Raw genomic sequence first — 14,841 nt, forward strand, 5'->3', positions numbered from 1 at the left:
TCTTAACAGAAGATTTCTGCCCATCTTAAAATCAAGGTATTTTTTGCAAAAAAAAAAAAAGAAAAAAGTGCTAAAAATTCATGGAGGGTGACAGCTTTTTATGGATTTTGAGCTGCAGTTGGTTACTGGAATCGTAAAAAAATACCAAAATACTATTAAATTGCAAACAATATCAATTGTTACATTTGTGCCAAGGATTTTTTATTAATTGGAAAGATAGCAAGCTTAAACACTTTGTGAATTTGCTTCAATTTTCATTCTTGCTGTAAGATGCACAAAAAATTATGAAACTCAAATTTTCTTTTCTCACATCAGAACCAATTATGTGGTTGGTTGTTACTATTAATAAATATTTAAAATTTTATTGTATGACGCTGTAAATTGTTGCAATGTTAATAATTTTTAATGTTATCATAAAACTTATGTAGTTTTTCTGAATTGATTACCATACAATGATTACCCATGTGACTGATGAAAAGCTTTTAGTAGAAATTGTGAAATTTAGAGATTTGAAAAATAAACTTTTGTCAACATGAACTTCACACCCAATTCATTCTATCTCAGTCAATGAAAAGTTTCCTTTCCTTCTCAGTTCAATTTTTCTGGTTTCCTAACACTCCAAAATGGTTCCTATGTGTTCAGCCTGTTTACAATATGCATGTAATATGTTTGAATTTAACTACTGCTTGAAGGAAACTTCTCTAGATGTCTTGCTGTTTTAAAAAAATTTTTATTTGATTCTACATTTATAGATTGAGTATGTTGTAGATATAGATAGAAAACCATTTTCTGTTTAAGACAGAAAATGATATCTAGTAGAGCCTAATTTATCCGAACCTCTTTATTCTGAATATATTGACTGATGTTAATTCTGAAGTTGTGTTTTATTATACTTACAAAGGTTTCACATGCATTCGTTTTAATTTTTCTCAATTTCAAAAAAAAAAAAAGAAAGAAAGAAAATGCTGTCATAATTCTGCTTAACGTAAGAACTTGAAAGTAAAAAAAAAAAACTTAGTACTGTATACATAGAATTAAAATATCTGTTGTTTCATCAGTCTTTTATTATTATTAGTGTAATTTAAACGTCATGACTTCCACTTCTGCTGAGAAAAAACATGTTATCTAGTCATAAAATCAATTCAATTTACAAAGTCAATTTTGATACATAAGAGGTAAAAAAAACACATTGAAACATAAATCATTAAATCAAATTGGAAAAGCACTCAAGGCAGCTGAAACCAAATTTGTTTTATATGAAATAGAAATAAGACATATATAAAATCTTTACATTTGAAATAAAAATGAAAATATATGTGTGTTTGCAGGACAGTACTTTATCAGGGGACACACTGCCTGCAAACACACAGGAGCCTTTCTGTTGTTTTAACCAAAACTAACAGTGCCCCAAGGCCCCATAATGAAAACACAAAAATCGATAACCTTTACTGCAGTTGAAAAGCACTATAAAATTGAAAGGGAATCACAACTAAGAAGTACAAAATTTAAACCAACAAATGAAACGCCTCCTTCAAATCACAATATAAGTAAATGTAAGTAAAGTAACAAGTTCAAGCAGATTATTTTTGTCATGTAAACCCCATTTATAAAATTTAAATCCTATAACAGGGTTCCTGCACGGTCAGGAAAACCTGCAAAATTCGAAAATTAAGCTAAAAAGTCAGAATTTTTCTTACATATTCATAAAGTTAGGAAAAAAAAAAAAACTATAGTTCATTCAAAGACTGACAGGCAAAAATAAAGTTGCAAGGAAAAATTCTGTTATTCAAAATATGTAATTTCCTCATAATAACATTCCTCTTTCCCTGGTAGAACCTGTCCTATTAGCAATTTTCCTCCTGTTTATCAAGGAATTTTTGATAGGATTGCTAGGTTTATTGCTCTTTGTGTGAATAACTGGTTTACAGACAACAGTAGCTGAAACAACAGCAGAAAAAGCAAAAAAGGAATTTTTACTGTTTTGTGATGCTACCCAAAAAAAAAAAAAAAAAAAAAAAAAAAATCATTTACAATTATAATGATCAAGCCACNATTGTTCTTATCCTCTCTCATGGTAATGCAACAGTCGAAGGGGGGTTTTCAATCAATAAAAGCTTTGGTTGAAAACCTTAATGAAGACTCGATTATTTCACAATGGCGTGTGTATGATTTTGTTTCATTTATAAATGGAATAAAAAACATAGACATTAATTAAAAAATGCTAGATGTTGTAAAAGGATCTAGAACAGAATGGAGACATGCATTAGAAGCTAAAAAAAGAAAAACAAAGAGGATAAAAAAGCTGAAATTTCTAGAAAGTGAATAAATGAAAAGATAAATGATTTGAAATTAAGAAAATCTAAATTGACGAAAACTGCTGCAACAGAACTGGATGTTCTTGATTCAGAAATTGTCAAACAACAAAATATGTTAAGAAATATTATATAACATAGGAGCCCCTGAGTTTCTCCGGAAGCTTACAGTATTACAGAAATAAATTTAAAAATACTGAAAAAAAAAATATTTTTGATTTTATTTGCATAATTTTTCTATCTGAATTTTTATTTGTATATAATTAACTTTTCTTGACTTTTTTCCCCTTTATATTTAAATATTATCTTTTAAAAGAAAAGTCAGTTTAAAGTGAATTGGTGATTTTTAAAAATTAATAACTTAATGTAACAAATGTTCTAGTATGTTTTAAGGATACTAATACATATCTCGCAGATTTGATTAACCCTTTATATCCCGAAGACGCTCATGCATTTGGTTCCACTTAACATTAAATAAAATAATATTTCCATAATCCAACAGATTTTCTTGATCTTTTTATTTAAATAGTTTTTGTATCTAACTACAAAAATACACTAAAAGTTTAATCTAATCATGATAATTAAAATTATGTTTCACAAGTTTTCTGAAAATATAATTTGCGATATAAAGTGCTATTACGCAATTCCACTTTAATATATAAGTGTTTATCCTATTCAATATATGATACTTATGACTAAGTAGCATATTATTACTAATTGAAACTGCAATGTTAAAAGTTTTGTTGGAGTAGGAAACTGCAGGTGAGGAATTTTATTGGTCAGGAAAAACCTGCAAAAGTTAGGATATTGTTTTCTCAAAATAGTGTAGGAACCCTGTATAAATTACTTCTATTAAAAAGAAACCTCGATTTGCAAAATTTATTTACAAAAATACAGTAGGGAACCGATTATCCGGAACGATCGGGACCATCGCTATTCCGGATAACTGATTTTTCCGGTTTTCTGAATCACTACAAAAAGCCGTTTTTTTTTATTGTTAAATCCAACTAAAAAAAAAAAAATTTGGAAATAATCTTAAAAAGAAGAAAAAACGATGAAGTAATACACTAATGATTATTTCCAAAATGATGGTAAGGTAAACATCTTTCAAAAAAGAAAGAAAAATCCTAAAATCTTATGAGGAGAAAAATTTTTTTTTTAAAAAGATGGCGAGAAAATTTAGCGAATTTCGTTCCGGTTTTTTGGTTTTCCGGTTTTCTGATTTCCGGATAACGGGTTCTGTACTGTATATTAAAGCACCTATTTAATTGAAATATTTCCAGTATCCCAGCTGGATACGGTTAATCCAATTATTTTGGATAATCTAGGTTCTCTTGTATGTTATTGTTCTTCCAAACAGTGTCATTTTATGTCACCTCATAGTGATAATGTATTAAAAAGAAGTGTTTATTAGATTCTCTAAAATATAATGGCAAAAATTCTCTCTAGAATATATTACGTAACAAAATATATAATTAAAGTTATCATTTTGAAAAAAATCCTTTGAGAAGCAACTTTTCAATCGAAAAATAATTATGTTTAATTTTACTTCTTGTAAATTATTTACATTAATAATTGAGTGAATCCATCATTATTTTCACCATGCTTTGATTAATGAAAATTGCTATTTAAGGAATAACTTTTGTTACCAAAACTTTGTTTGACTGTCTCGTGGAATTCATCTATATTTGTTGTAGATATGAATTTTTTTTTTTCAAAATTTAACAGAGTTAACTTGTAGAAGCAATTATAGAATTTTCTTATGGCAATATTTTTGGACTATAAAATAGGACATTTATTATTTTTCTATTCTTTCAAAACTTTTCCCAAAAAACTCAAAATAATGCTTGAAAAAGGAAAATGAACCAATGCAGCTTTATTTCTATGTACCTCTATTTGCAGTTGTGAAATTTTGAGAATGGAAAGTTTTCCAAAACTCTTAAACTAGAATATTTGTTATATTATGTTTGTAATAATTAATTTTAAACTTTATGCTTGCAACATCTATTTCATATCTTTTCTTGCTATAGTGTAAAAAGCTGAAAATATCTATTGTGCTTAATTTTCTGTGCGTATATTTTTTATTACATGATACCTTCATTTGCAGCTCTGGAATTCTGAGAATGGAGAGCATTTCAAAACTCTTGAGCTATCTCAACCGGAAGAAGATCATCATGTTAGATGTTGTAGATTTTCTCCAAACCGTGATATTTTGATCTCTGGTCATGACAATGGTGATGTCATTGTAAGTGTACATTTCTTAACCATTTTAAGTTTTATAGAATTTTAAAAATTGCAATGACTATAATAAAACTACTCTCTGTCTGCTAGATTTTTATGTATAACTTCTCAATTTTTTTTTTTTTTTTTAGTTGGCAGAGTTTGATTTAAATTTTTTTATTAACTTTAATGTTACTTTCTTGGTGATATATGATTGTGTCGGTGATATTTTGGAGATACTCACTTCTACAATTAGTTGGAAATTATGAATCTAATACATTTCTCTAGAATTTGAGGTTTTAGTAGCATTTTGTAAGTGCAATGCACTGCACCAGAAAAAACTGCATATTCTTAGCTCAATAAATATTTGTTTTGTTACCATAAAACAGTGTTTCCCAAAATGTTGTACGCGTACCCCCAGGAGTACGGGAATCGTTTAGCTGGGGTGCGCGTTCGTATGCGAAATATCTTGCAACAAACAAAAATTTTAAAAACGAAACTGGCCATGAAAATTTACGATTGCCTATTTGTCAATTGGCTATTTTTTGCAGAGTTAACAGTTAATAATTAGTGGTGTCAACAGCCAGTTGTGATTTTTAACTTTTGTGCAATTTTTTATAGTAAAAAAATCATTCATTTTTTTTATTGGTGGTACTCAGCATTACGAAAAATTTAGAAAGGGTATGCAAAAGTCATAAGTTTGGGAATCACTGCCATAAAAGATCTGGCTACTGATAAATAGCTCTGATCATTATAGTGACTAATTATAGGCAATTTCAAAGCATCTTTTTTTTTTCTTTATTGTTAATGCTAGATGATTTTTTAAATTTAATTATTGTTTGCCATTTTTTTCACTTTTTGTTTATTTCAAATGGTTATTTTATTTATTTATTTTGTTATCAAGAAAATTGAGTAAAAGACTTTTCTAATCATTCTTAAGTAACATAAATGACTAGTGTATAAATTTTCATTTACTCTAAAATTTTATAAAATCAAATCATAGGTCATATGTTATTATTAATTTATCAACGACGTTTAAACATTGTTTATGGCAGTTTTGGTGAACCTTTTTTAAGAAGCATACAAAACTGTTTGTTTTAGAAAGGAATAGGTTTTTAATGCATATATAATTATTTGTAGTGGAATTTTATTACAATAATAACCAATTAGAGATATTTATAAAAAATTTTATTTTTATCTGACATGAATAATTTTTTCTATTTAAATTTATTATAAATTATCTTTAAATATACTCTTCTTTTAACTTTAAGTATACTCTTCTTTTAAATTGTATCAAAGGCAGCCTTAGTTAATTTACAGTTTGACTTGAAAGGAGTTTTTTTAAATGTCCATAAGAGATATTTTTTAATTATTTATTAATTTTTTATCTATATTCAGCAAATATTTTAGTTGATACAATTGTAATATTATTTTTCTTCTAATGTTCGATTTTCATTTTGTTAATATGTAAATATATATATTTGAAGGTTCATTCAAAAATTGTTTTCTATTTTAGATGTGGACCTTTCAGGGCAAGCCTGAACATGTTTCGAAAATGCCCCACAAATCTATGATTCATGACATCTTATTTAAAAGAGATGGATCTCAATTTTTGACAGTTTCGCAATTCATTAAGATATGTGATGTGGCTTCCAAGGACTATCAAACTCTTGTACTGCCTAGTTCAGTCATGGGAGTCAAACAACCCTGCATTTGGGCATCTGATGACTTCAACATCATCGTTGCTGTTGTTAACTACGTTTTGTACGTTCTGAAAAAGATTTCATGAGTGCCTTTTTTTTTTTTTTTTCTATTTTTGTAAAATGTGCAAATTTTGAACATTATTATTTTTGTACTTGTTCTTACTTTTGTGGCAAGAAATATAATTGTTTTATCATCAGAATTTGTTGGATTTGTACCAAGTAAAGTTAGTCTGTGTTGCAGGGAAATAGCTTTTACTTTTAAAGAGTTTAACAGTTTTTCTTTGAATTAGGTGAATCTTTAAAGCTGCTTTGTTAGAGGCTGTTTCACATGGATCCCAACTCAAAACAGAAAACAACAGCCTTGCAGATTTTCAGATTATTTTTCTCATTAGATATTTTTTTAAAAAATAGAGGGGAAAAATGCAGAGATGCCTTTTTAAAATGTCAAATGTCTAAAAACAAGTTTCTCATCAAAATTATAAAGCTGAGTTGAAAAAACAAAACAAAAAATATTCTATTAGTTTATTACAGTTTTTTACTGCACACAGATTTATTCCACTTTTTTTTTAGTAAATTAGTTTAAGTGACATAAAGTTTGATGTATAACTTTTAAATACCTTTATTAGTTTTGTTACATATCATTTAAGCTCAATTTTTACAATAATAATCTCTATCTGACTGGACAAATTTGTATTTATGAAAATAATGCTTCAGATTTATTTCATGAATTCTTCTATAGCAGGCTTACTACTTATGATAGAGTCACCTGCAATTTTGTACTGATATGAATAATCAGCTCATCCAACAATTTCTGTTAAACGATCATAGAAACGATCATAGGTTGCATCTGGCCTACCTGGTATCTTTGCTACGTGTGAAAAGAATGTGTTATAGTCAAAATATTATTCCCTTCTATTTAGATGATCCTACGATTTTTTTGTTTCTTGTAGTATTGTCTGTTGCATATTTTTGTGGGGAGTGTGATAATGGAAAGTGGGAAATTAATACTCATCTGCTCCCAGATCTATAAGTTAGGGTAGTGTATTCTGTGCATACTCCAGTATTATCTTTTTATCGTCAATAAGGAGGAATCCCCGACCTTATGGGTTAATACGGTAACTCTTAATTTAATAACTAAATGAAAATTTATATTCATCTGAAATATTTTAAAAACTTTTCAGAATTTATATATTTTTTTTCTTTAATAAAGTCTTAGTAATGAAATTTTTTTTTTGAAAAAAGCAAACAAATTGTTCAAGTTTTATTATGACTATTTTATCAATAATCAAAATTAAATGGTTATACCAGGACTTGTAAATTGAGGATAGGGCAAAAGAGCTCAGGGTATTTTCTACTTTTAACCCTTATATGTCAAGCCAGACATGTACCTAAATATTTAGTCAGAAATACACTAAAATATTCATTAAGCGTGCCTTAAAAATGTGATCCTTAACAAAAACTTATGAAAACAAAGTAGCTTATTCTTTTTTATTATCCTAATCATACATAATTTTATACTAAAAATGAACTGTAATTGCTGTGCATCAATAATAATGAATGTAAATGTTAAAATTTAAAGTGAGAATATTCTTTTAACTGCTTCAGGATCCTTCATTCTCCTATCTCCTTTCATGATTCATTCTCCTATCTCCTTTGATCATTCTCCTTTCATGACACACATTATTGTATGGAACCTTTCTAACTAATAGCACAGGCGTGATCTCAATATTGTACTCTTGTATTATATTTCATGTTAGTAGGTATACATAATCGTTCACAGAAACTCAGAGTATGCGGCCTGGAGATCATCTTTTTTATTTTTTTATCATTATTATGCCAATCCTGAAGGGGTTAGCAACTCTAGATTAAGATGTAAAATTTGTTTCTTCCTATTATACATAGTTCCTTTTGCTGTTTTGTCTTTCTGGTAAATAAGGAGGCTTTTGCAATGATAAGTTTTTTTAAACGAATTGTTGCTTTCCTATAAGTAGATATTGATGTTTTTATTATTATACATGCGAAAAAGGGTGTTTAAGCTTATAAAAATTTCAAAATTTAAAACCTTACGTACTCGACATGACATGTAAGAGTTTTAAAATTTTTCAAACCTTAATTTATATCATAAAAAAAGTTTAACAAATTTTAGAGTTTTTTTTTTTTTTTTTAATATTAGGGAATATACCTAAAATAACTTAGTTATCTTACTAGTTTACGTAGTTTAGTTATCTTACTTGTCTTAACAATGCCCATAAAGCAAATTATTTAGTTTTGGAGCTTGGTTTTCAATGAACTTTTATCTTGCATTATGGTCATTGCTTGATTCAAGTAATAAAAGTTGTGCCAAATTTACTCATCATTAGTTAATGGTGACGTACTGAGTTTTAAATGAATGAGAGAATATTGTTGAATGAATGTTGATGTGTAAAAATATAGTGTGATATAAAATTTCAAGCCATAATGTCTAATTTTTAAAATGTATTCATTCACTTTTAATTTAGTGTTTTTTTTTTTTTACCTTGTAAACAATGTATAGTAAGCTGAATTATTTTATATATAAATTTAAATTTATCTTTTATTTATCGTGACTAATAAAATCATTACATTTAAATTATTAAAAAAATATAATCAATAATAATGCTGATGTTATTATTTGGTCAAAAATAATAAAGATGTATGAAGAATTGCATTGTTCTATATTTATATATATATTTGAGAGTAGAGTGTTTAATTATTCTATATTAATCACCGATTGTTAGTAAAATGTTTTATTTTTATAGGTAAACGTATCGTGGCATTGTTATAACTTTTATTTTTTGAAGTTAGTTAAATATTTAGCCATAAAATTAATATTAATTAGCTTACATCATCTTTAAGCATTCCTTTGCAAATACGTATTTTACAGTCCAAACTTTCTTGCCTCTAATTCAATTTTCAACTATTAATTTGTTATTTTGAACGCACAAAATAGGTATATAAATGTACAAAAAATCTTTTTATGTATATCATGTTTGTAATAGTACAATTTTTACTCTTTTCAAATGAAACCTTCATTTAAGACTGACTTTTTATCTTCTTGTACAAACTTTTTTTCTACTATACATTTGTTGCAAAATAGTCCTGCAGTATTTTTTTCATGGCTTAATTTTTGTTGTTAATTTTAAAATTGTGATGTAATTTTGTTTTCGAACTTTTCCTTAAATAATAACTGAAACTTAGTTTGGTTGAATTTATATGCATGTTTTAAACCAAATTATTTTTGTATCTTTAACAAGAATCTTTGCTGAAAATCAAATGTTTTAGATCAGGCAGGGGTGTAGCCGGGGGATATGGAGTCATACTTCCCTCTTGTAAAAAAAAAAAATTTGGGAAATTTTAGCAAGTAATTTTCAATTATTAGCATGTGTTTATTTTCATACAAAATGGTTTATATTTCTAATGAAATTGTAAAAAAAATTTCTTGCAGTGTAATAAAAATGTAAAGAAACAAATAGGGAAAAATATATATAATTTTTTTATACTTATATATTAATGCATCAATTATATAGCAGAATGTTTTTAACATACTGCCATTAAGAGAGAATTAGTTAATTTTTCAATCATAAAGAATTTTTTAATTTGAGTAAAGAAATATAATTTTGGATTCATGTTACTCTTTGCTCTTGAATAAATGTTTCTTACAATACAATGTACTTAATCAGATATTATTGTTACGTTTTATTACTTATCATAATTTTTATTTTATTTTTTTCAATGCACTCTGTGACAAGTATTGAGCTATATGAAATAAGAAAATAAAATTTCGATAAAAACTGTTTAGATTTTAAAAAAATTACTCTAACAAATGCCAAAATTCTGGTGTCAAAAAAGCAATGATCTCCTGAATGGCAGTTTTGAACTCAGCAGTGGTTTTGGAGATAATTTGCACATTTTTGTCTTCAATATAGCTTCAAAAAAGAAGTCCCAAAGGTTTAGAACAGGAGACAAAGAGGGCCAAGCTGGTCCTATTCCAATGGTCTCTGATTACCCAATGGAGTAAGGAATTCAGAAATGCTATTTTAACATTTTCTCAAAAAATATAAGTAACATCAAAAATAAAAGTGTGCATGCTCAAAAAAAAAAGAAAATCCCAATATGCCTTGCATTCAGCCAACAGCACGTTTTTGCTGAATCTTGCCGAAAGTTATGAAAATATTTTTATCTAGCTCAATAACGTTGTTTGATATTGTCATTTATGTGTCAATTTCACTTTTAAACATTTATAAATAATATTGATATTATTTATAAATTCACTTATTAATTAAAAATTAATGTATTTCTAAATAATTTTATATAAAATTAATGTTTAAATAGTTAATTAATTACATAATTAATAATATAAGTATTAAGTATAATTAATTAATAATATAAGTATTAAATATAATTAATTAATAATATAATTATTAAATATAATTAATTAATAAAATTAATTCATAATATAGTTTACATTCTGATCAAGTTATTGCTTCTTTCTATTATCTAAAAACTATCTTAAACAAGAACAAAATATAACATTCATTTTCATATTTTAAAGCCTAATTCAAACTATTCTAACTTTTTTAAGTTAAAATTTCACTATTCATCAAGTGTTTAAAAAAAGTGCATAACCTTTTAGTTGAATTGTTTTTAAGATTCTCAACTATTGAGACAATTTTGTGATATAAATATTGTGCAATGACTGCTGTAATATATGCCCGTTTTTATGTAATGGAATACAGTGTCTTATGAATTTAAGTGTTATGTATGGATATCAATGCATAATTCTATTTGTATATCAGATCTTTAATTCTAATACTTTGTGAAGAAGAAAAAAAGTTATTGAAAAAACATTTTGTTATTAAATTTGCTTATATTTTAGATATGTTTACAGATTTCAAAATGCAACCAAATTGCTCATTTTATTTTTGGAACTTTATGTTAATGGTTAAGATATTTTAGACTTGTGTGCTTTTTTATTTATATAAATGCCATGTTTGTAATATTTGTTTTCGTTTATTTCTCTTCGAATGGAATTCTGTCAAGAAAACATGCTACATCATAAACTAGGTTTCCCCTCAGTATTGAAAAAAGAAATGTATTCAAAGAAAAATGTGGAGAATGACAAAAATATATATTTTTATCCGTACTCTAATCTGCCCTAATTCGACCAATTAACTGTTTTTTGATCACCTACTACTCAAACCTACTTTAAATACACTTTTCAAAAGCAGTCTTTTTAATTCAATACTCGAACTCATTAACTTTTCTTCAGTACAGAATTATAGCAGGTTCATGTACCAAGAGGAAGGTAGTGGGTTCGAGTATTGATGTAAAGAAAGTTGCGTTGAAAAATGACCAAATTATCCATAGTCAGTATTTAATTAAAAAGACTGGTTTCGAAAACTGATAATGGGTTCACGTATTGGTCAAAAGAAACAGGTTAAAAAAAAAAAAAACTCGTCATATTATAGAAGGCTTAGGTACCGATAGAGAGTTGATAGGTTAAAGTATTGAATTGAAGAAACTGGTTTTGAAAAGTGAACAATAAATAACAGGTTCGAATACCAATAGAAACATTGGGTTCGAGTACTGAACTAAAAAGAATGGGCTAGATTAGATAATGGGTTCGAGTATTGGACTGATTTTTGAAAATTGTTCAAATAATAGTCGGCTATTGTACCGATAGAAAGATAGTGGGTTGCTTTGAACACTGATGAAATTATAGCAGGTTCGAATGCTGTGTCGAGTATTGAAAACTGATAAAATAATAGTGGGTATCTGAACCTTCTATAATTAGGTCATTTTTCAAAACCTAATTCTTCTGACCAATACTCGAACATTTTAATTTTTAACTGTCCTCTAATCCGTTTTGCTTTATTAAAATTACATACATTTGCAGGCTTGTGTGCTCAATTTAGGCTTATAAGCCTTTGTGAAGTAGAAAGACAGATAAAACAATTCAGAGGACAATTCATGAAGAATACAGCCAGGGTTACGACGGGATTCCAACCCCCTACCTCCACACTTGGCACAGCGTTTGATCAGCTATACCGCTCGGCCAGAGAGGCCCTTCTCTAATCCGCTATAATTAAATCGGTTTTCAACTCCACTTTTGACCTAAACTCGAACACTTAATTTTTATCGGTACACAAACCTGAAAATATTTGATCAATTTTCAAAAATTCAGTCTTCTGACCTATTTCTCTTTACTCGAACCCCCCATGTTTCTATCGGTACTTGAACTTACAATTAATTATTCAGTTTTTAAAATCAGTCTCTTCAGTTCATTACTCCAACCTACTTTGATCAGTTTTAAATTGCAGTCTTACTAGACCAAACGCGAAGCCACTATCTGTGTACTGCTATTCGATCAGTTTTCCCAATCTCTTTTTATCAATACTTGTACCTGCTTTAATTTAGTCTTATTTCAAAAAACCAGTCAGTTTAGACTACTGGAACTTACTAATTATTTTTTTTATCGGTACTCGTCCCGCAGTGGACTGATTGTTAAGACACGAAAGATCACTGATGTCATACATCACTATTGCGGTCAGTGTCTGGGTAGGTGATTACTTGGATCTGTCTGCGTAGGGTGCACTCATGAAACACTCACGTCTTCGAGCTACTGAAATCCCCTCGGCCAAGGATCAAAATTGTGATGGCGTGACTGCGAACCATCGTCAGAGATATTTCCCAAACTGTCGCCAAAAGCCTACTATACAGCTCTAGGGAGACGTTAATAACAACTTCTTATATCATTATTCAAAAACCAGTCATCATATTCTGACCAATATTCGAACCCACTGCAGGGCTGATTGTGCTCCGAAAAAAATCCGGATTTCCGGAATTTTTGCTAACAGTGATCCGGAGATCGAAGGTCCAGATGTTTCAAAAAATCATTGATCACAGAAGTTTCCGGAAATCAAATTTTCAAAGGTGGAACTTAAAAACACAGTTTATTTTATTTGTTTGTAAGGGAGAGCCAGAGAGATACTTTATAAGCTTATATTCGTGATTAATATTTATTTTTTTATCAGTAAACAGTTACTATAATTATAAACTCAAGAAAGAAAGACATATTTGTTAATTTTAATTACTTCTCCAGGTCATCATAGGTATGTGTCATAGGTATAGGTATGCATAAAATTTTAAATATATTTTAATCAAATTAAGAAATACAGAGGAAAGGGAGAAAAAAAACTTGTTTAAAATTTTTTTCAATTGAAACATTTNGAAAGAAAGACATATTTGTTAATTTTAATTACTTCTCCAGGTCATCATAGGTATAGGTATGCATAAAATTTTAAATATATTTTAATCAATCAAATTAAGAAATACAGAGGAAAGGGAGAAAAAAAACTTGTTTAAAATTTTTTTCAATTGAAACATTTTTTTTCTTCTTTTTTTGAATTCAAGATAATTTCCGGAATTTTGACTTGGGCTCACAATCACCTCTGCCACTGTTTCTATCAGTAATCAATGCTATTTAGTAATCGGATTTAGAAGGCTTTTTTATTCAATACGCTAACCCATTAATTTTCCATTGGCACCTGAGCCTGCTATAATTTGACAAGTTGTTTTAACCAGACTTCTTTAAACTAATATTCAAACCCTCTACATTTCATTCGCCGCTGTCACCTACAATTAATTGATCGTTTTAATTTATAACACATTTATATTCCATCATTCTGTAGAATTCAATCCTGGAATCTATTAACTTACTACAGGTTTGAATTGATATAAATTGCTCACTTTTCAAAACCAGTCAATTTTGACCACTACTCGAACTTACTAATTTTTAGCAGGTTTTCTAATCTGCTAGCATTAAATCAATTTTCGGAGCCGTTCTTGACCAATACTCGAACCCTTTACCTTTCTATTGGTACACGAACCTGTTCTCGAACCATCGGTGATGGAAGCTGTAATTATTTGTTTTGTTTTTTTCTATACAACTTGCTCGAACTCCTTGCCTCTTTCTTGGTAACGCACTATAATTTGGTCAGTTATACTAAGTATATAGTTTTGGTCAGTGTTATACTAAGCATAATTTGATCATGTTTCTAATATTAGTTTTAAAAGTTCTTAACTGATTGAAAACAAAAGAAAAAATCTTAAATCACACATGCCCAAGTTACATGTTTTCAAGTTTGTAAATTATTATTAAATATCATGAACTCATCTAGAATATAGAATTATGAAATTCTGCCATAAATTTATTTATTTAAAAAATCTAAAAATATGTGAACTAGTAAAAAACCATATTGTAATAAAAAGGATTTTAAAGTCATTCATTTTAATATTAAATTAATAATTACTGCCTCATATTGAAATTCTAATAAATTTTGTATCAGTTTTCCACGTTTTTAGAAGTTAAAAAATTTGCCTCCCGCTTGTTTTCAAAAAAAGTAGCTTGCTATTAAAATTTAAAAAATAGTTTACATTAATTAGTTTGTTATAACAATACAAGAAACAAATAAAATAAAATAAAAATATGACCACCGAAGCCGACGTCTTCAGGGGGTACCGGCCTCGGTAGCCATTAAAAACAAAACCATTTCTATTTGAGGGAGAAGCAAAAGCTTAAAATATCT

The 14,841-nt window shown here is 28.0% G+C and overlaps 1 protein-coding gene across 4 annotated transcripts in view; it reads left to right on the forward strand.

The window, feature by feature from the left end:
* LOC107456226 (apoptotic protease-activating factor 1) overlaps window positions 1-7,694 on the forward strand; it is a 39,112-nt gene extending 31,418 nt beyond the window's left edge. For 3 of the 4 annotated variants that reach the window (XM_043045939.2, XM_043045940.2, XM_043045942.2), the window contains exons 16-17: window positions 4,420-4,557; window positions 6,049-7,694. In XM_043045939.2, the coding sequence (XP_042901873.1) occupies window positions 4,420-4,557; window positions 6,049-6,321 (411 nt within the window). In that variant the 3' untranslated portion in view covers window positions 6,322-7,694. Of the gene's footprint in view, window positions 1-9; window positions 958-4,419; window positions 4,558-6,048 lie in introns of those variants that run through there. The other variant, XM_043045944.2, reaches the window with a different exon arrangement.
* The last annotated feature ends 7,147 nt before the right edge of the window (window positions 7,695-14,841 follow it).

The sequence above is a fragment of the Parasteatoda tepidariorum genome, chromosome 4, assembly GCF_043381705.1.
Source record: "Parasteatoda tepidariorum isolate YZ-2023 chromosome 4, CAS_Ptep_4.0, whole genome shotgun sequence".
Taxonomy (NCBI): Eukaryota; Metazoa; Arthropoda; class Arachnida; order Araneae; family Theridiidae; genus Parasteatoda; species Parasteatoda tepidariorum.